Source organism: Oncorhynchus nerka, linkage group LG5 (assembly GCF_034236695.1).
Source record: "Oncorhynchus nerka isolate Pitt River linkage group LG5, Oner_Uvic_2.0, whole genome shotgun sequence".
In the NCBI taxonomy this organism is placed as follows: domain Eukaryota; kingdom Metazoa; phylum Chordata; class Actinopteri; order Salmoniformes; family Salmonidae; genus Oncorhynchus; species Oncorhynchus nerka.
Window position 1 is genome coordinate 48,712,977 of NC_088400.1, and position 22,744 is coordinate 48,735,720.

Sequence of the window (22,744 nt, forward strand, 5' to 3'; positions counted from 1 at the left end):
GCAGGAGGGACTGGTGTTCTTCACAAAATATATGGCATCACGAGGGTGAAAAAGTATGTGGATATATTGAAGCAACATCTCAAGACATCAGTCAGGAGGTTAAAGCTTGGTAGCAAATAGGTCTTTCAAATGGACAATGACCCCAAGCATACTTCCAAAGTTGTGGCAAAATGGCTTAAGGACAACCAAGTCAAGGTACTGGAGTGGCCATCGCAAAGCCCTGATGGTGTTTATACTTGCGTACTATTGTTTGTACAGATGAACGTGGTACCTTCAGGCGTTTGGAAATTGCTCCCAAGGATGAACCGACTTGCCAAAACTATAGTTTGTTCACAAGACATTTGTGGAGTGGTTGAAAAACGAGTTTTAAATACTCCAACCTAAGTGTATGTAAACTTCCGACTTCAACTGTATATATTTTTTATATTCATATATATACAGTACCAGTCAAAAGGTTGCACATCTACTCATTCAAGAGTTTTTCTTCAAATTTTTTACATTGTAATATAATAGTGAAGACATCAGCACTTGATGAGCACTTGTTGGATGCCTTTCCTTCCTCTGAACTCTGCGGTTCAACTCATCCCAAACCATCTCAATTGGGTTGAGGTCGAGTGACTGCGTAGGCCATGTCATCTGATATAGCACACTATCACGCTCCTTCTTGGTCAAATAGCCCTTACACAACTTGGAGGTGTGTTGGTTCATTGTCCCGTTAAAAAAAATGACAGTCCCACTAATCGCCAACGAGAATGGATGGTGTATCCCTTCTTTATAATAGTTGGACCTCATGACATCTCATCACTTCCTGCAAAAGCCCTGTTTTCTTTCTCCAAATACACAAAACATACTGTATGTATGTGAAATTGCAATGTTTGAGAGAACATCCTCAAGAGGTTAAAGATTAAATTATAAAATGATGATATAATAAAGTATAAATAATGTATACTTTAATATAGTAAAGTATAATACATTTAATTTTCAACTTGCACAGTTTATGATGGAAGTCACCCTGAAGCTCTGGCAACAAGTGAGATCTCATGAAGAATGGGATTGAATGAAGAGTGACGATCTGTCAAGGATAATTTCCTGTACATTATGCGCATCATTTATCATTCATATCATAGCATCACATAATTGGTCAGTTTATCAAAATGATCTAAAAAACATTTATATTGCATTAAAGTGGATAATTTGTCAAACACATTTGAATCTTACCATTTTCTAAAATATTTGGCTGTTTGCTGGTGACAGTAGGTACTTTCCGGTTTCAATGTCTACATTAACCTTTTAGACAATATGATTTAATTCACATGAGATAGGTTTAATGGAAATCTGGATACTGTCAGACCTTATTTCCCTATATAAGTAGTGAAATATCAAAGAACAATATATATATATATATATATATATATATATATACGCACACAGTACCAGTCAAAGGTTTGGACACACCTACTCATAATTCAAGGGTTTTTCTTTATTTTGAGTATTTTCTACATTGTAGAATAACAGTGAAGACATCAACACTATGAAATAACACACATGGAATCATGAAGTAACCAAAAAAGTGTCAAACAAATACAAATATATTTTAAATTTGACATTCTTCAAAATAGCCACCTTTTGCCTTGATGACAGCTTTGCACACTCTTGGCATTCTCTCCACCAGCTTAATGAGGTAGTCACCTGGAATGCATTTTCAATTAACAGGTGTGCATTGTTAAAGGTTGGGTAGGGTGGTATACAGAAGATAGCCCTATTTGGTAAAAGACAGCTCAAATAAGCAAAGAGAAACGACAGTCAATCATTAGTTTTACGCATGATGGTCAGTTAATCTCGAAAATGTCAAGAACTTTGAAAGTTTCTTCAAGGGCAGTCGCAAAAACTATCAAGCACCATGATTGATGAAACTGGCTCTCATGAGGACCACCACAGGAAAGGAAGACCCAGAGTTATCTCTGCTGCAGAGGATAAGTTCATTAGAGTTACCAGCCTCAGAAAATGCAGCCCAAATAAATGCTTCACAGAGTTAAAGTAACAGACATATTTCAACATCAACTGTTCAGAGGAGACTGGGTGAATCAGGCCTTCATAATCGAAATGTTGCAAAGAAACCACGAACGGATGATCTCTGCATGTGTGGTTCCCACCGTGAAGCATGGAGGAGAAGTTGTGATGGTGTGGGGGGCTTTGCTGGTGACACTGTCAGTGATTTATTTAGAATTCAAGGCACACTTAACCAGCATTGCTACCACAGCATTCTGCAGCGATACGCCAACCCATCTGGTTTGCGCTTAGTGGGACTATAATTTGTTTTTCAACAGCACAATGGCCCAACACACCTTCAGGCTGTTTAAGGGTTATTTGACAAAGAATGACAGTGATGGAGTGCTGCATCAGATGACCTGGCCTCCACAATCACCTGACCTCAACTCAATTGAGGTGGTTTGGAATGAGTTAGACCGCAGAGTGAAGGAAAAGCAGCCAACAAGTGCTCAGCATACGTGGGAACTGCTCCAAGACGGTTGGAAAAGCATACCAGGTGAAGCTGGTTGAGATAATGCCAAGAGTGTGCAAAGCTGTCAACAATGCAAAGGGTGGATACTTTGAAGAATACAAAATATATTTCGATTTGTTTAACACTTTTTTTAGTTATTACATGATTCCATATTTGTTATTTCATAGTTTCGTAGAAAATAATAAAAATAAAGAAAAACCCTTGAACGAGTAAGTGTGTCCAAACTTGTGACTGGTACTGTAACAAAATATTTGCACAAAAAAACAAAATCAACATTATCTTAATTAACACATGAATAGTTGGGAATTGATAAGTAATACACGACAATCACATATCTAAGGTTATATGTATAAAGTTGTATGATTTGCTGCAATCTCATATGCTTATTTACCAGACTTGCAAACAGCTACAGTAATGTTATTATTGTACATGGAGAGCCTTTTATCAGAATATGGATCTCCGTTCAAGTTCTTCGCAAGTTATCCAAACAGATTGTGTGACTGGAACTAACCATTTTATACATTCAGTATTCACAAGATTTTCCTAGGCGATATCTTCAGAAATGTATAAAAAAACAACACTTTAATTGTATTTCAATTTAAAATTGAATTAGTGTGTCAGGGCAACGCCTCCCAATTGCCTCTGATTAGGTTTCACAAGTCTGGCAGAAGTCGGTAAGAAATCAAATTGTCGATTGGCGTTACATAACCCTTTTTTAACATTAGAAATCAAATGAGCAATACAGAAATATAAGTGAAATATTGCCTCGGACACAATTTATTTATCAAAAGATGGAAAATGTATATCACCTTACCCAACAACAATGAACCTTTATCCCCACACAGCGGCTAAATCTAAATTATCTTTTGATTAACAGCATTCACCCAGAATCAATTCTCATCTGAATATTAGTAAAAATCCACTGTATTAACAGAGATTTGACTGAATTTCAATATATTCCCCGAGAGTAAAAAAAAAAGAAGAAGAAGATATATACATATATACCTGAAAGTAAAGTGGGAGGAAAGTATGGCTTGTTATTAGCTTGGAGCAGATCTATATCAACTACAAAGGGAATCCATTCAACTCAGTTAGTTCATTGAAGAGATGGAAAATACAGCCCGGTTGGAAAGCATATCGACAAAGTCCCTGTGCTGATAATGTGGTCACTGTATTGATTAAAGCGCATGGAGGAAACACAGTATAATGCAACTGGCATAAAGCACTACAGAGAAACGGTGGTCAATAGAAGCACTTACTCGTCTACGGAAACAAAACAAACAATAACACAGAAAGAAAAATGAATACAAATCCAATTTCAAGGGACTTACAGTATACCTTCACGATTGCGCTTTCGACACATTCAAATGAAATAATTCATTAAGTTACCTTTCATGTTCAGCTCTGCTCAATAAACACCACAACAGACTTCAGTAGAACCAACCAACACATCAAAATAATAATCTTACTAAATAAGTTTTGTTTGATACCATAGATAAAATATATTGCTTTCCAAAAGGTGAATGCCGCTGTCCCAGAACTCCAGTGCAGTGGGACAGTACATTCACACCTACATTCATACCTCCGGGGTGTAGTAGGGCATCCAGAAGTCAACGACGACAGTATCAGGACCACCCATTATCATAGTATTTGTCCTTTGGCCCTTCTCCTTAACCCCTTTTCCTGGAAGCTGAGAGTACTCGGAGATGTGGGGACTCTAGGGCCTGCTGGAGCTGCCGCTCTGCTCCATGGTGGTGAAGAAGAGGCAAATTGCGGCGGTGAGCAGTGTGTGCATGGACTCATACAGCAGCTTGGGCGAGAAGACGCTCCAGATGAAGAGGTGGTAGCGCAGAGCCGTGACCAGTACCACGTAGGCTGCCGCCGGCACGGAGCGCAGCAGGGCCAAGCAGTAGCAGCCATGGCCGACCGCCACTGAGCTCCTGGAGAGAGAAGGAGAGGTAGAGGGGGATATGGGAGAGGGTGAAGAGATACAGTGGGAGAGAAGGGAGATAAATTGATTTGAATCTCATTTGGTTGTCAGAACAATGGAAAAACAGATGCCACGAGCAGTCAAAACCCCCCACAAATGTGCACCTGACAAAAATAAATAAATACTGCATGGGACAATCACAGGATTGGAGGTTCGCATCTCATAGGTCACGTTTTAACACCATGTGCACGGTCAACCTCCACATCTAAAGTACTTGATAGAAAACAAACTCTATTGAACTCTTGGACTCGTAGACAGAGCCTACTGCAATTCTCTTAGCCTTGAGGCACATGCCTTCATCAGCATTTCTTCCTGAGGACTTGTATCTCGGCCGTCTCAATGCTTATGGTTGCCTTAGCCTACCATCGACTCTAACATGAAGGCGACCTTGGTACCTCTGAAAATAATGTGATCTAATTGTCTATTCAGATAGGGCTGGATGGATGCCAGCGCATGTAGAAGGTATAGGATATGACCTTCCACGACAGCCTTTCAACTCAAACGAAAGGCAGATATGGTAGGATAATTTCTCATTCAAAACAGTCGGAAATACAGAGAAGTGTGTACAAGCTGCTTGCTTGCACACACAGTCTCCTGTCTTGAGTGTGGTAATAAAGTGTGAATTGTATCCCTGTCTCCTACTGTTCATTTTCCGTCCTCTTACTGGGACACGGGACAGTTGCACCTACTGTATATCTAAACCGGCACCTCTATTGGAGACCACCACAAGGTGGCGCTCTTTTTCATTTTCTGGATAGATGCAATTGTCCTGGATTAGACCACTACTGACAGGATGCAGTTCATGCCATATGCCATGCCCCAGACCAGGCGCACATGCCGGCGTGAATAGAAGGACTGGGGAGTAGCAGATCGAGTCCACGGAGAGGCCCCCCATGCGGACAATGTCCCCCTACTGCAACATTGTCGCCATCAGGGACTGCACCGCTTGTCCTCGAGTACCACAGGATCGACCAACTGTGTCCTGTGTACCAGGTATTGCAGCAGCCTCGAATGGCTTGGGGGGCTTTGCTTTTGGTCCAGTCACCACTCACACGTGTCAAGTGGCAACCGGCCCGCCAGCCAGTTCAGCTACCACCCGGACTCCAGAATGTCCAGTGGTCACAAGAGCCCCAGGAGGTTCTCCAGCTAGTGCTCTCACCAGCTCCTTGGCACGTCAGGCACACACATTCACCAGGACTCCAGTACGTCCAGACAGCTACGTAGCACCCTGCACTCCAGCAAATCATGCGGTCCCAAAGTGCCAGTCCGGCAAGCAGCTGCCAGAGTTCGAGCCAGGCCTGCCACCCAGACTGAAGCCCCGACAGGCATCCATTCACACCCAGGCCGGCGCCAGAACCAACCCAGCCTCAACAGCTCCCATAGCCAGTCCTTGAGCCAGCCAAGAAGTTGCCAGAGCCTCAACCAATCCTATCCAATGCGCTTCAGACGCCAAAACCGATGACAGAGGTGGAGCCAGACCTGCGACTGTCAGTGCTTGAGCCTGCCCCACGATGAATACCGAGGCCCAAGTCTTCCAGCAGCTGGCTGAACTCCACTCCGCACCCCAGTCGGTGCCAACACAAGCAGCACCCGAGCCAGTTGAGCCGTTGTCAGTGCTGCACCCTGCCCTATGACCAGCAGAGTTCAAAGAAGCAAAGACGATACCAGAGCTGCAGCCCGACCAGCAGCCGGCAGTGAACCAACCTTATCAACCTGCAGGACCAGATTCGCAGCCACCGGTGCCCAAGCCACCACCTCAACAGACACTCCTGCTAGTGTCTCTCCAGGACCAGACATGACCAGAATCAACTCCAGTGCTGGTCGCTACACTACCCTCTGCTCTTGCAGACCTGCTTAGCCTGGATCTAACACACAAGCCGACTCCACAGTCAGAGTCCCAGTCGGCGTCCAAGTCTTCACTATCTCTCCTGTAACTGCCAGCATCAGACCAGACCCCAGTTCTGGTCCCGATGTTCAATGCCGTCCCGGAGAACAAGTCCAGCATCAACCTGGGCCCATGACCAGACCGAGCACCAGCCCTGGGTCCGATGTCTGGCCCTGTCCTGGATCTGTCGGCCTCATGGACATTATGAGCGCCTTGTCCCTTACTGACCAGGGGGTGAGGGACTGACTGACACCTCTATCGGAGACCATCCCATGGTGGCACAATTTTTCAGTAGTGCAATCAATTTAGGGTAGGTGTTGAATCAAAAGGTGTGTGTGGGATTGTTTGGGTGTGTGTTCGCATAATCAGTGAAAGTCCCTACACAAGCACCCCTGTAGGTGCCAACATAAATGACTGTACTCAGTAACACACACTGAATGTGTCCGTCTCTCTCTCTCTCTCTCTCTCTCTCTCTCTCACAAACCCTGATGAATGCACATAGCGCACACACAAACACCCTTGCATTTTTTGGGCAGAGGAAAAGTATTAAAACAAGTCTAGAACTGCACTGGCTGATGTTTAATCTCAAATCTCTTTAGTTCACAAACCATATTGATTTATATCAACTGACATTCACATTTGTAGTATCTACTCTGACAATGACAATGCTAGATGAACAGTTAATCAATGGGTTTAGAACCTAAACATTATCAAGTACTAAATACATTTTAGCGTCATCTGCATAGGTGTGAAAGTCGACACTATGTTCAGAAATGATTTTGCTTAGTGGGAGCCATGTATAAGGAAAGAAGTGGAGCAAGAATCAAACCCCATGGAACACCGGTAATACCAGTACAGCCACGTATAAGGGAAGAAGTGGACCAAGAATCAGTCCCTGCGGGACATCAGTAAAATGTTGTCTCCAACACTAACAGCTTAACTACATCAGGAAGGTTGTTTGTATATACAGTACCGGTCAAAAGTTTGGACACACCTACTCATTTAATTTTTTTTTTTCATTTTTACTTTCTTTTAAATTGTAGAATAATAGTGAACACATCAAAACGATGAAATAACACATATGGAATCATATCATGTAGTAACCAAAAAAGCGGTAAAAAAATCAAATGATATGTTATATTTGACATTATTCAAAGTAGCCACCCTTTGCCTTGATGACAGCTTTGCACACTCTTGGAATTCTCTCAACCAGCTTCACCTGGAATACTTTTCCAACAGTCTTGAAGGAGTTTCTGCATATTCTGAGCACTTGTTGGCTGATTTTCCTTCACTCTGCATTCCAACTCATCCCAAACCATCTCGACTGTGTTGAGGTCAGGTGATTGTGGAGGCCAGGTCATCTGATGCAGCAGTCCATCACTCTCCTTCTTGGACAATTAGCCCTTAAACAGCCTGGAGATGTGTTGGGTCCTTCTCCTGTTGAAAAACAAATGATAATCCCACTAAGCGCAAACCAGATGGGATGGCGTATCGCTGCAGAATGCTGTGGAACCAAAAATCTCAGACCAAAGGACAGATTTCCACCGGTCTAACGTCCATTGCTCGCATTCTTGGCCTAAGGAAGTCTCTTATTTTTATTATTACATTTACATTTAAGTCATTTAGCAGACGCTCTTATCCAGAGCGACTTACAAATTGGTGCATTCACCTTATGACATCCAGTGGAACAGCCACTTTACAATAGTGCATCTAAATATTTTAAGGGGGGTGAGAAGGATTACTTTATCCTATCCTAGGTATTCCTTAAAGAGGTGGGGTTTCAGGTGTCTCCGGAAGGTGGTGATTGACTCCGCTGTCCTGGCGTCGTGAGGGAGTTTGTTCCACCATTGGGGGGCCAGAGCAGCGAACAGTTTTGACTGGGCTGAGCGGGAACTGTACTTCCTCAGTGGTAGGGAGGCGAGCAGGCCAGAGGTGGATGAACGCAGTGCCCTTGTTTGGGTGTAGGGCCTGATCAGAGCCTGGAGGTACTGAGGTGCCGTTCCCCTCACAGCTCCGTAGGCAAGCACCATGGTCTTGTAGCGGATGCGAGCTTCAACTGGAAGCCAGTGGAGGAGCGGGGTGACGTGAGAGAACTTGGGAAGGTTGAACACCAGACGGGCTGCGGCGTTCTGGATGAGTTGTAGGGGTTTAATGGCACAGGCAGGGAGCCCAGCCAACAGCGAGTTGCAGTAATCCAGACGGGAGATGACAAGTGCCTGGATTAGGACCTGCGCCGCTTCCTGTCTGAGGCAGGGTCGTACTCTGCGGATGTTGTAGAGCATGAACCTACAGGAACGGGCCACCGCCTTGATGTTAGTTGAGAACGACAGGGTGTTGTCCAGGATCACGCCAAGGTTCTTAGCGCTCTGGGAGGAGGACACAATGGAGTTGTCAACCGTGATGGCGAGATCATGGAACGGGCAGTCCTTCCCCGGGAGGAAGAGCAGCTCCGTCTTGCCGAGGTTCAGCTTGAGGTGGTGATCCGTCATCCACACTGATATGTCTGCCAGACATGCAGAGATGCGATTCGCCACCTGGTCATCAGAAGGGGGAAAGGAGAAGATTAATTGTGTGTCGTCTGCATAGCAATGATAGGAGAGACCATGTGAGGTTATGACAGAGCCAAGTGACTTGGTGTATAGCGAGAATAGGAGAGGGCCTAGAACAGAGCCCTGGGGACACCAGTGGTGAGAGCACGTGGTGAGGAGACAGATTCTCGCCACGCCACCTGGTAGGAGCGACCTGTCAGGTAGGACGCAATCCAAGCGTGGGCCGCGCCGGAGATGCCCAACTCGGAGAGGGTGGAGAGGAGGATCTGATGGTTCACAGTATCGAAGGCAGCCGATAGGTCTAGAAGGATGAGAGCAGAGGAGAGAGAGTTAGCTTTAGCAGTGCGGAGCGCCTCCGTGATACAGAGAAGAGCAGTCTCAGTTGAATGACTAGTCTTGAAACCTGACTGATTTGGATCAAGAAGGTCATTCTGAGAGAGATAGCGGGAGAGCTGGCCAAGGACGGCACGTTCAAGAGTTTTGGAGAGAAAAGAAAGAAGGGATACTGGTCTGTAGTTGTTGACATCGGAGGGATCGAGTGTAGGTTTTTTCAGAAGGGGTGCAACTCTCGCTCTCTTGAAGACGGAAGGGACGTAGCCAGCGGTCAGGGATGAGTTGATGAGCGAGGTGAGGTAAGGGAGAAGGTCTCCGGAAATGGTCTGGAGAAGAGAGGAGGGGATAGGGTCAAGCGGGCAGGTTGTTGGGCGGCCGGCCGTCACAAGACGCGAGATTTCATCTGGAGAGAGAGGGGAGAAAGAGGTCAGAGCACAGGGTAGGGCAGTGTGAGCAGAACCAGCGGTGTCGTTTGACTTAGCAAACGAGGATCGGATGTCGTCGACCTTCTTTTCAAAATGGTTGACGAAGTCATCTGCAGAGAGGGAGGAGGGGGGAGGGGGAGGAGGATTCAGGAGGGAGGAGAAGGTGGCAAAGAGCTTCCTAGGGTTAGAGGCAGATGCTTGGAATTTAGAGTGGTAGAAAGTGGCTTTAGCAGCAGAGACAGAAGAGGAAAATGTGGAGAGGAGGGAGTGAAAGGATGCCAGGTCCGCAGGGAGGCGAGTTTTCCCTCATTTCCGCTCGGCTGCCCGGAGCCCTGTTCTGTGAGCTCGCAATGAGTCGCCGAGCCACGGAGCGGGAGGGGAGGACCGAGCCGGCCTGGAGGATAGGGGACATAGAGAGTCAAAGGATGCAGAAAGGGAGGAGAGGAGGGTTGAGGAGGCAGAATCAGGAGATAGGTTGGAGAAGGTTTGAGCAGAGGGAAGAGATGATAGGATGGAAGAGGAGAGAGTAGCGGGGGAGAGAGAGCGAAGGTTGGGACGGCGCGATACCATCCGAGTAGGGGCAGTGTGGGAAGTGTTGGATGAGAGCGAGAGGGAAAAGGATACAAGGTAGTGGTCGGAGACTTGGAGGGGAGTTGCAATGAGGTTAGTGGAAGAACAGCATCTAGTAAAGATGAGGTCGAGCGTATTGCCTGCCTTGTGAGTAGGGGGAAGGTGAGAGGGTGAGGTCAAAAGAGGAGAGGAGTGGAAAGAAGGAGGCAGAGAGGAATGAGTCAAAGGTAGACGTGGGGAGGTTAAAGTCGCCCAGAACTGTGAGAGGTGAGCCGTCCTCAGGAAAGGAGCTTATCAAGGCATCAAGCTCATTGATGAACTCTCCGAGGGAACCTGGAGGGCGATAAATGATAAGGATGTTAAGCTTGAAAGGGCTGGTAACTGTGACAGCATGAAATTCAAAGGAGGCGATAGACAGATGGGTAAGGGGAGAAAGAGAGAATGACCACTTGGGAGAGATGAGGATCCCGGTGCCACCACCCCGCTGACCAGAAGCTCGGGGTGTGCGAGAACACGTGGGCGGACGAAGAGAGAGCAGTAGGAGTAGCAGTGTTATCTGTGGTGATCCATGTTTACGTCAGTGCCAAGAAGTCGAGGGACTGGAGGGAGGCATAGGCTGAGATGAACTCTGCCTTGTTGGCCGCAGATCGGCAGTTCCAGAGGCTACCGGAGACCTGGAACTCCACGTGGGTCGTGCGCGCTGGGACCACCAGATTAGGGTGGCCGCGGCCACGCGGTGTGGAGCGTTTGTATGGTCTGTGCAGAGAGGAGAGAACAGGGATAGACAGACACATAGTTGACAGGCTACAGAAGAGGCTACGCTAATGCAAAGGAGATTGGAATGACAAGTGGACTACACGTCTCGAATGTTCAGAAAGTTAAGCTTACGTAGCAAGAATCTTATTGACTAAAATGATTAAAATGATACAGTACTGCTGAAGTAGGCTAGCTGGCAGTGGCTGCGTTGTTGACTTTGTAGGCTAGCTGGCAGTGGCTGCGTTGTTGACACTACACTAATCAAGTCGTTCCGTTGAGTGTAATAGTTTCTACAGTGCTGCTATTCGGGGGCTAGCTGGCTAGCTAGCAGTGTTGATTACATTACGTTGCGTTAAAAGAATGACAATAGCTGGCTAGCTAACCTAGAAAATCGCTCTAGACTACACAATTATCTTTGATACAAAGACGGCTATGTAGCTAGCTACGATCAAACAAATCAAACCGTTGTACTGTAATGAAATGAAATGAAAATGTGATACTACCTGTGGAGCGAAGCGGAATGCGACCGGGTTGTTGAGTGCGGAAGTTCTATTCGGTAGACGTTGGCTAGCTGTTGGCTAGCTAGCAGTGTCTCCTACGTTAAGGACGACAAATAGCTGGCTAGCTAACCTCAGTAAATTAAGATAATCACTCTAAAACTACACAATTATCTTGGATACGAAGACAGCAAAGACAACTATGTAGCTAGCTAACACTACACTAATCAAGTCGTTCAGTTGAGTGTAATAGTTTCTACAGTGCTGCTATTCGGTAGACGGTGGACGTTTGCTAGCTGGCTAGCTGCTGGGCAGATAGCAGTGTAGACTACGTTAGGACGACGAAATACGATAAATAGTCCTTTAGTAGTGGTTTCTTTGCAGCAATTCGACCATGAAGTCCTGAGTCTCTTCTGAACAGTTGATGTTTACTGAACTCTGTGAAACATTTATTTGGGATGCAATTTCTGAAACTTATAACTCTAATAAACTTATTTTCTGTAGCAGAGGTAACTCTGGGTCTTCCTTACCTGTGGCGGTCCTCATAGTGCTTGATGGTTTTGCGGCTACTTTGAAGAATCTCAAATATAAAATACATTTTTATTTGTGTAACACTTTTTTGGTTACTACAAGATTACATATGTGATATTTCATAGTTTTGATGTCTTCACTATTATTCTACAATGTAGAAAATGGTAAAAATAAAGAAAAAACCCTTGCAGGAGTAGGTGTGTAAACTTTTGACTGGTACTGCCGATCTGTTTTTACTTCTACACCAGAGGCATATGACAAGTTGCTGTATTGTGTGTGTAGTGTACTCTTCAGAGACAAGTGTTTCTTCATAGGAAATAAACTCAGAGATGAAATATACGCTCCAGGCACACAAGCCTCCAGGCATGTGTTGAGTGCTGCTCATGCTGCCTATGTAGCAGGTAGCATTGACTGCACTGGGAATGTGTGTCCTCAGCTGTGTCTTCTGTCCGCCAAGACTTGTTGGCTGCTTTTTCCTTTACTCTGCGGTCTGACTCATCCCAACTCATCTCAATTGGGTTGAGGTCGGGGATTGTGGAGGCCAGGTCATCTGATGCAGCAGTCCACCACTCTCCTTCTTGATAAAATAGCCCTTACACATTGTTGCGGTGCTCACTGACCCGTGTCTTAAGGCTTCTATGGGTTTTCCCTATGTAAGACAGATGACAAGAACATTTGAACATGTAAATATCATTGGAGGACATGCAGGTAATTAGGCCCTTGATTTTAAATCTTTGTCCTGTGCGGGGGTGGGTAAATGAGTTGCGTTTGTACATAAAGCTGCATTGAGGACATTGGACACATTTGTAATATCCCTCCATGAACCTTGACAGATTTAACCAAATTGTCTTTCACATTTTGGGGGTCCTTTAAAGACCATATGTGGGGGTATATTTAAAAATGGGTTTCAATTGTGGGTAAGTATCAATAATGTATGTGTTGCCATCTTCCTGGGTAGTCCTCTCCTGCATTTCTTGCGGGGAAGCAGGGTTGGCGGTGGTCATGATGACGGCCTATTCGATTCCCCAAAAAAGAAGGCGCTCTGGATTGGTCACTGGAGTCAGATGTGAGGGAGTTGGTTGATTGCCACATTAGTGGCCCTCTAGGATTACGGCTGGGCTGGCGTTTACCCTTCCAGCTTGCCCGCGGGGGAGTGCCAATTGGCTGTCTCCGGCCATCCCTCCAGAATTACAGCAGTATCATGCTCCACTTGTCTTTGTCTCTTCCGCAAGTTTATCACAAATGTTTTCCATATTGGTCAGAATGTTCTCTCTTTTGTCCTTATGGGTGATCTTGCTTTCTCGATCAACATTTAACTGTGTCACTTGATCTCTAGTCGTGCTCAATTGTTCTGTCATTTCAGTCGGTCACAAAAAGAGGGATTGTTCGAACCAAGAACTGGTGTTTTCTGTATCTATAATCCATTTCTGTCTTTCATCTTTTTTGTCTTAGATAATCACTTAAGGTGACATGATAATATTGTTTTGTCTCATGGACCTGTATATTCTTGAGAGATGTGATAACTGAGTCTGCATTGCAATCTGTCGTTGGGCCAGTTTCATCAAAAAGCGAGTCCTTCATTATGATCCGGGAATATATCAGAAGAAAGGTAGACTTGTGAAAGGGGAGTCTCAAAAATTAGTGCTGTATGGTAGAGAGTTCATGTACAAAAGCTGAAGAACATACGCACTGTGATGGACATTTAACACATGTGCTGTTCTAATAACCAATTGCTGTGTTCATGCAAGTGACTGAATCTTCACTTATCAGTATCTGCAATTTGGCAGTATGGTGCATTAAGTCGGTTGGAACCTCTCCATACATTGTTTTGAGAACGAAAGATATCTCAGTTTCAAGGTCTCAGCATAGAGAGAAGAAGCCTTGTGAGGTACTGGTCTGTCACATGTTACAAACCAGTATTGGTCGGTCACATGAATGAAACAAAACGGTAATGATGAATTAATCATGTTAAATCATGCAAATATAACTTGTCTGTGTATAGCAGACAGCAGAGCCTCTGACAGACATTCATATGGTGCATTAAGTCGGTTGGAACCTCTCCAGTGCGCTGACAATAAACAATGACTAATTTAAGATGGACTTTGAGTGTCCCTGTGTAAGAATTTCTACAACAGCACATCCAGGTACTTTCCGCAGGTGCTGGAGTTGTTGGCAAACCCAATGAAAACAGAAAGGAAAACGCTGCACACTGCCGCTCATGCTCCCAGGTGATATTTATTTACAACAACGGTTCAACCCTTAGGTCTTCATCAGGCATCCATCCATATCCCAAGTGGGGGTGGAAGGTCCTATATGTGACCCGTTTCAGGAAACTAGGCGTATGTCGCAGGTCACTACTTCACAGGAGAGGCGTTTCTAAACATATATTTTTTTTATAAAAATGTTTTTTTGGGGGGGCATAAATGCCTTCTCGAACATGTGAACTTTCACGTGCCTTAATAACAAACTTGTATGCCATCTGTAAATATGAATAAAATATTTAAATTAGCCTAGTTGGTTAAGCCACAGAAAAAGGGAAACCTTCCCGCTAGCCATGATTGGCTGAGATAAGGTGTGGGCTGGACATGCCGAGAGATGAGTTTGGATTGGTCAGCCATATAGCACGCTTCTGTCTATTTGAGCTGGTCAGTAGGTAATCCTGTCTAACGCAGCTTTAAAAAACAAAAAAACAATCACATATTAAAACTGTTGAATCTAGGGGGCACTATTTTCATTTTAGGAAAAATAACGTTCCCAAAGTAAACGGGCTATTTTGTCAGGACAAGATGCTAGAATATGCATATAATTGACAGCTTAGGATAGAAAACACTCTAAAGTTTCCAAAACTGTAAAAATATTGTCTGTGAGTATAACAGAACTGATATTGCAGGCGAAAGCCTGAGAAAAATCCAATCAGGAAGGGACTTCAGAAAGCTCTGTGTTCCTATGCGTCCCTATTGAGCAGCGAATGAGATATCAACCAGATTCCTTTTTCTATGACTTTCCTAATGTGTCTAGTGTCACAATACATAGTTTCAGTCTTTTATTTTGAAAAATGAGCCTGAACGTCAACATTGCGTCAGTGGTCAGCTGGAGTCTCTCAGAGTGTTTTGTGCGTAAAAGACAAATGCGGCCATTGTTTCTCTCTTTCCTACTAAGAAGCCACCTGTCTCGGTTGATATATTATCGAATAGATATTTGAAAAACACCTTGAGGATTGATTATAAACAACGTTTGCCATGTTTCTGTCGATATTATGGAGCTAATTTGGAATATTTTTCGGCGTTGTCGTGACCGCAATTTCCGGTTGAATTCTCAGCCAAACGTGAAGAACTAACGAAGTTATTTCGGCTACAAAAATAATATTTTTGGAAAAAAGGAACATTTGCTATCTAACTGGGAGTCTTGTGAGTGAAAACATCCGAAGCTCATCAAAGGTAAACGATTTAATTTGATTGCTTTTCTGATTTTCGTGACCAGGTTGCCTGCTGCTAGCTAGACATAATGCTATGCTAGGCTATCGATTAACTTACACAAATGCTTGTCTTGCTTTGGCTGTAAAGCATATTTTCAAAATCTGAGATGACAGGGTGATTAACAAAAAGCTAAGCTGTGTTTCAATATATTTCACTTGTGATTTCATGAATATTTTCTAGTAATATTTATGTCGGTTGCGTTATGTTAATTAGTGTCAGTTGATGGCAACGCTCCCGGATCCGGGATGGGTAGTTCCAAGAGGATTTATTAAGACTCCACTATGCAAGTATCCATTTCAATAGAACATCACTGCAACAACTGTTTCAGAGCACTCTCGTCTGTGTGCCAGAGCGCAGAATAACTGATGAATTTATGAAAAGCTAAATTAAATTGTTGCTAGGAGCACAGTTAGTGACCAATACTCTGGATAACATGAAAACAGCCTAACCAGCTCTGCTAGGGTGAGTGAAATGGTCAGAGTTTGGGTGGGGGCTTAAGCTTAAGATGATTCTTATGGCATTGTACACGGTCAATTTGAACCAGAGTGACTTGACACAACAACAGGCCAAGCAACAGAAACGACACAGGAAGTCTAATTTAATGAAATGAGTTGCAGTCTTCCGTGAAGCATTCATCCATGTATAAGGGTAAGAGTCTAGCTACAGTTTCAGATACTATACGTTCGTCAGAAAGTTGTTTTCATTGCAAATCAAAGCATAGTGTTAGCTAGCTAGCTGACATTAGATGGCTGGCTCGCTAGCTTACATTACGTTTATGATCTGTGTGTAGTAATGTTATCTCAGAATGCCATTTCACATGGCTAGTTATGGCCTAATGTTTGCCAGCTAACTAGCTACCTTTGAACCTATTTGGTTAACTTTAGTTAGCTATGACAATCGGTTTGTATTGCTAGTACTCTATGGATTAGGATTAAGATTCGTTGTTTAGCTAGCATGTCTAAACAAAAGACCACTACGCCGGATGATTACATGACCCATCAAGTTGGCCAGGTGTGTCTGACGGTGATTACAGCTATCTATTGTATAATAATGCCAAAATATTTGTTTCTGGAAATTGTCTTTCAGCATCAGTAGAACACGCCTGATTCTCTTCCACCAGTCATTCAAGGAGAATGGTCTAATGTCTCAAAAAGAGAGCTGGCCCAAGCAAGCACAGCTTACACTGAAGCATGAGGACTTGCAGTGAGTGGTGAAACGTCATTAACAACTACACAGATGATAATGCAATAGTGTTATAAGGACGCCCCCCAGGACACAAACACTTTGGTGGAAAGCTGCTGCCATCCCATGTGACAAAAGCAGCAGTGTGGCGTCTCTACAAGGAATGGAACACTTGGTATGTAAAGCATAAACAACACGTTTTCATTATTTAACTGACCAACATGACTGGCACCACTTTTATTGATCTCACATTACTTCTGTATTTTCCAGAGGTACGTGTGTTATCATTTTAACTTCCAGTTTCCAAGATTATGTTTCTGTATGCAGTGCTGCAGCTCTGCACATTTGTAGGCAAGTGAAACTTACTGATAACGATGCATTACAAAATGATATCACGTTTTACATTGCATTTTCTTTTCATTAACTTATCTTAATGTTCTTTTGTTGTTTGCAGGTGCACTATCCTTCTGACCCTATGCAGCCAGGTCCCATCTACTTTTTAACTCCTCGCAAGTGTGGCTTGTTTGGTGTCTGCTGTGAAGGAATACCACAACAAGTCAACTACTTGATTGATGTAGGCATGTCATCCAGCAAAGGCAGCAGCGCAGTCATCAACTACATGCACCATTTCTTCACCAACCACGGAGTTGTGGAAACACGTGTTCACCTGAATTGTGATAACTGCAGTGGCCAAAACAAGAACACGTTTGTGCTCTGGTATTGTGCCTGGCGGAACATACACATACTCCACCACAGTCTGGACCTTCACTTCCTGATCAGAGGCTACACCAAGTTTGCCCCCGGCTGGTGCTTCGCCCTCATCAAGCAGCACTTCAGAAAGACCGGAGTGAACACTTTGTCTGAGATTTATTGGTTTTGTGAAGGACAGCACTGTGACAGGGGTCAACATCCCACAGCTGGTTGGACTAGAGGATGGTACGGTGCTGGTGGAAAGCTATGGCTGGCAACAACACCTGACTCCGTACTTCAGGCCGCTGCCACAGTTCAAGCAGTACCAGCAAGGTTGTTGTTCAGTGCATTGTATGAGGTTGTTGTTCTTATCTAAACTTGGGAGATGAATTGATGTTGTGCAAGGTTGTAATGTCTTAATTATTTTTGTTATTTCCTGTTTTACAGCTTCAATGCTCTGGAGCCTGGTGTTGTTGTCGCCAAGGAGCGTTCTCAGTGGGGACCAGGTTTCAGCTGCTGCGCAAAGCTGATCCTTCCTCCCCATAGATGGTCTGCCTGGACAAGCACCACCTGGACTGGACAGAGCTAGACAAATGTATATTTTTGAGAAGATGTGGGAGTTTAGCGACGAAGAGGCTATGGGCATCACATGCCCTGCACCAAAGTCAAGGGCAGGACAGAAACAGGCTCTCCGAATGTAGATTCCCTTCTTCATGTGTGGTTCGGACGGACCAGTCATCAGTACTATCTGAAGTACCTCTATTCACATGACTCTCTCCTAACACACATACATTGCTGCTATATTATTTATTCATCCTGCTGCTTAGCCACTTTACCCCTGACTGTATGCATACAACTACCTCATCTACCACGATCGTTATTGATATTGTTTGTGTACATAATGTATTTTTTCTTTATATTGACACTATCTATTTGAGATACTACTACTATACAAGTAACCATTTGGGTGTACCGTTTACACCTTCTGTAGAGACCCGTCCACTTGGCAAGATGTGGCTGGGGGTTATAGCATTTCTTTCACATGACCCATCAATTTAGACAAGCGTGTCTGGGTAAGAGTCATCTAATATTTATAAAATATTTTCTGTTTACCTGGAATGTTTTGTTATTGTAGACGACTACCACTTTTAGTCTTAATCTTTACTACACTACTCACTGTTTAGTACATGACCTCACATGTGAATCCTTAAAGAGATGGGTGGGGCTAGCTTAATAGGGCGTGAACAATGCTGAATGGGTGTAGACAAAGGAGAGCTCTCCAGTAGGTACCAAAATATTCAAAGGCCATTTTCTCAAAAGAGAGTTTACAAGTTCGTCAACTCTCAAACCAGAATTACTTCCCCATTGTTCCTCATGCGGCAGGTAGCCTAGTGGTTAGAGCGTTGGGCCAGTAACAGAATCCCCTGTTCCTAGGCCGTCATTGTAAATAAGAATTTGTCCTTAACTGACTTGCTTAGTTAAATAAAGGTCAAATAAAAAAAATGCAGTGTATGATATATCATTTTGTAGCTCTGAGTCTCTACTTCTATCCAATGTAAAACACACAATTTCAAATGTTGCTACATAAGACCGATTTGAGCCGGTCGGTCACATATATAGGGGCAGTACTCAGTGACATCACTTCCTGAAATGCAGAACAGGCCACATTACTCAGACATGGGGTCGGACTTATCAGATATATAATTAATCAAGGAATTCAGATTGTTCCACCTACGGTAATTTTAAGCCTGACATCTACATGTTTTAACAGAATGCACAGGTGTCATGAAGAAAACGATGCATGATTACATAACAGAACTACATAACCAGTAGAAATACAATGCTCAAAAAAATAAAGGGAACACTTAAACAACACAATGTAACTCCAAGTCAATCACACTTCTGTGAAATCAAACTGTCCACTTTGGAAGCAACACTGATTGACAATAAATTTCACATGCTGTTGTGCAAATGGAATAGACAACAGGTGAAAATTATAGGCAATTAGCAAGACACCCCCAATAAAGGAGTGGTTCTGCAGGTGGTGAACACAGACCACTTCTCAGTTCCTATGCTTCCTGACTGATATTTTGGTCACTTTTGAATGCTGGCGGTGCTTTCACTCTAGTGTTAGCATGAGACGGAGTCTACAACCCACACAAGTGGCTCAGGTAGTGCAGCTCATCCAGGATGGCACATCAATGCGAGCTGTGACAAGAAGGTTTGCTGTGTCTGTCAGCGTAGTGTCCAGAGCATGGAGGCGATAACAGGAGACAGGCCAGTACATCAGGAGACGTGGAGGAGGCCGTAGGAGGGCAACAACCCAGCAGCAGGACCGCTACCTCCGCCTTTCTGCAAAGAGGAGCACTGCCAGAGCCCTGCAAAATGACCTCCAGCAGGCCACAAATGTGCATGTGTCTGCTCAAACGGTCAGAAACAGACTCCATGAGGGTGGTATGAGGGCCCGACGTCCACAGGTGGGGGTTGTGGTTACAGCCCAACACTGTGCAGGACGTTTGGCATTTGCCAGAGAACACCAAGAGTGGCAAATTCGCCACTGGCGCCCTGTGCTCTTCACAGATGAAAGCAGGTTCTCACTGAGCACATGTGACAGACGTGACAGAGTCTGGAGACGCCGTGGAGAACGTTCTGCTGCCTGTAACATCCTCCAGCATGACCGGTTTGGCGGTGGGTTAGTCATGGTGTGGGGTGGCATTTCTTAGGGGGGCCGCACAGCCCTCCATGTGCTCGCCAGAGGTAGCCTGACTGCCATTAGGTACCGAGATGAGATCTTCAGGCCCCTTGTGAGACCATATGCTGGTGCGGTTGGCCCTGGGTTCCTCCTAATGCAAGACTATGCTAGACCTCATGTGGCTGGAGTGTGTCAGCAGTTCCTGCAAGAGGAAGGCATTGATGCTATGGACTAGCCCGCCCGTTCCCCAGACCTGAATCCAATTGAGCTGTCCAGGAAGATGCTTTAGTCCAGGTCTGGGAGGAGATCCCTCAGGAGACCATCCGTCACCTCATCAGGAGCATGCCCAGGTGTTGTAGGGAGGTCATACAGGCACGTGGAGGCCACACACACTACTGAGCCTAATTTTGACTTGTTTTAAGGACATTACATCAAAGTTGGATCAGCCTGTAGTGTGGTTTTCCACCTTAATTTTGAGTGTGACTCCAAATCCAGACCTTCATGGGTTGATACATTTGATTTCCATTGATCATTTTTGTGTGATTTTGTTGTCAACACATTCAACTATGTAAAGAAAAAAGTATTTAATAAGAATTTTTCATTCTTTCAGATCTAGGATGTGTTATTTTAGTGATCCCTGAACTTTTTTGAGCAGTGTACATTTGTCTTCTCTGTGGTGGTCACATCTCTCATCTCTATACATCCCCATTCCTATGCCGCAGGAGACACCTGCCTTGCATCTGGCAAATCAGGTGTCTGTTAACACTAGAAATTAATGGCATTTCAGCCTATAAGTACACGCTAGAAAAAGTTGCCGGGCATCCCCTTTAGCATACGCGTCAGATGCATATCAACCTGCAAGATGCGCAAACATAAGCACCAAGGCTTGATAAATAGTGCATCAACAATTGTAAAAGGATGAATTGCAATTATTAGTGGAAATATATCCATCTAAAAATACAACTAAAATAGTTAAGATATACAAAACATATCCTTGAGTCTAACTCCACAAAGTCCTAGTGAAAAATGTAAGCCTATAGCCTATTTTGGTTTTCCTTATCATAAAAACACTAAAGTGTAATCCATTTGATCAAGTTCATTTGTAGATTCAAACAGTGACGACATTCATTCAGTGAGGAGAGTGACACATGGGTACCAATGCCCTTTGGCACATTTGTCTTACTTAAAACAATTCTGACAACTGAGCAATGTCAAATATAAATATTTAGGAAAAATCAGGGAAAGAGGAGGGCATTGCAATTTTTGGGGCATTTATTATTATTTTTTTTACAAAATCAGAATGTCGGTGGCTGTTGGCCTAAGACAGTTCTAGAGTTAATGTCATGTCCTAGGCAAAGGTTTCTACCTGAAGCTACCTGAAGAGGTAGTAATTGAAGGGCATCCCCTCTTTGGAAACGAGATCAGGCATTAGTAATGCGCTTCCAAGCCTGTCCCATATCCTCTCCCTCTCACTTTACTTCCCGTCCTCCTTTTGGGCTGTCTTTAGTATTCATCTGGTGCGCTACCTCTATCCTGACCCTATCCTCCAGGGAGCAGGATTAAAGAGGGATGACTGCTTGTAAAGGAGTGTGGGATACAGGATGTGCGTTAAGGGATACCACCTCTAGATCTCTGGAGCTAAAGAAGTTGAATTTACTGATCTTTAGAGAGCTGGCCCCTTTTGACACTCAGAAACACAGCCCTGGCAATGTGTTTGCACCATCTATTTTCCAATTGGGTGCAGTCTGCACAGATTTGACAAGGACATACATACTTTTTTCACATTTTGTTGTGCTACAGCCTGAATTTAAAATGGATAAAATATAGCTTTTTCTTTATCACTGGCCTACGCACAATACCCCATAATATCAAAGTGGAATTGTGTTTTCCATTTTTTTTTTAAGTAATTAATAAAACATTTAAAGCTGAAATGTGTTGTGTCAATCAGTATTCATCAAGTCTAATTAAGTTCAGGATTAAAAACTTGCTGAACACAGTGGTGGCTGTATCATGTTATGGGTATGCTTGTAATTGTTAAAAGGACTGGGGAGTTTTTCAGGAGAATAAAAAATATTGAATGGATCTAAGCACAGACAAAATTGTGCTTAGATCCAAAGGAATTCAGTCTGATTCAGTCTGCTTTCCACCAGAAACTAGGAGATTAATTCCCTTTTCAGCAGGACAATAACCTAGAACACAAGGTCAACTCTACTTGAAAATGGTTGTCTAGCAATGATTTGACAATCAATTTGGCAGAGCTTGAAGAATTTAGAAAATAATAATGAGAAAATGTTACACAATCCAGTTGTGGAAAGCTCTGAGAGACTTACCCAGAAAGACTCACAGCTGTAATCGCTGTCAAAGGTGCTACAAAGTATTGACTCAGGGGTGTGAATACTTATGTAAATTAAATATTTCTCGATTTCACTTTCAATAAATTTGCAAACATTTCTAAAAACCTGTTTTCACTTTGTCATTATGGGGTATTGTGTTTAGATGGGTGAGAAGAAAATCAAATAAACCCATTCTGCATTCAGGCTGTCACCCAACAAAATGTCTAATAAGTCAAGGGGTATGAATACTTCCTGCATGTGTGTGTGTCCTCTTTTCTCTCTCCAAGACGACGGCTCCTGGAGAGAGGATCAAC

At 43.9% G+C, this 22,744-nt stretch overlaps 1 protein-coding gene across 4 annotated transcripts in view; it reads right to left on the bottom strand.

Moving 5' to 3' along the window:
* Positions 1-1,462: 1,462 nt before the first annotated feature.
* The window catches only part of LOC115129571 (GPI ethanolamine phosphate transferase 2-like), a 130,661-nt gene continuing 109,379 nt past the window's right edge, over positions 1,463-22,744 (bottom strand). For all 4 annotated transcript variants that reach the window (XM_029660090.2, XM_065018711.1, XM_065018712.1 and 1 more), the window contains one exon: positions 1,463-4,461. In XM_029660090.2, coding sequence (XP_029515950.1) covers positions 4,239-4,461 — 223 coding nt within the window. In that variant the 3' untranslated portion in view covers positions 1,463-4,238. The remainder of the gene's footprint in view (positions 4,462-22,744) is intronic.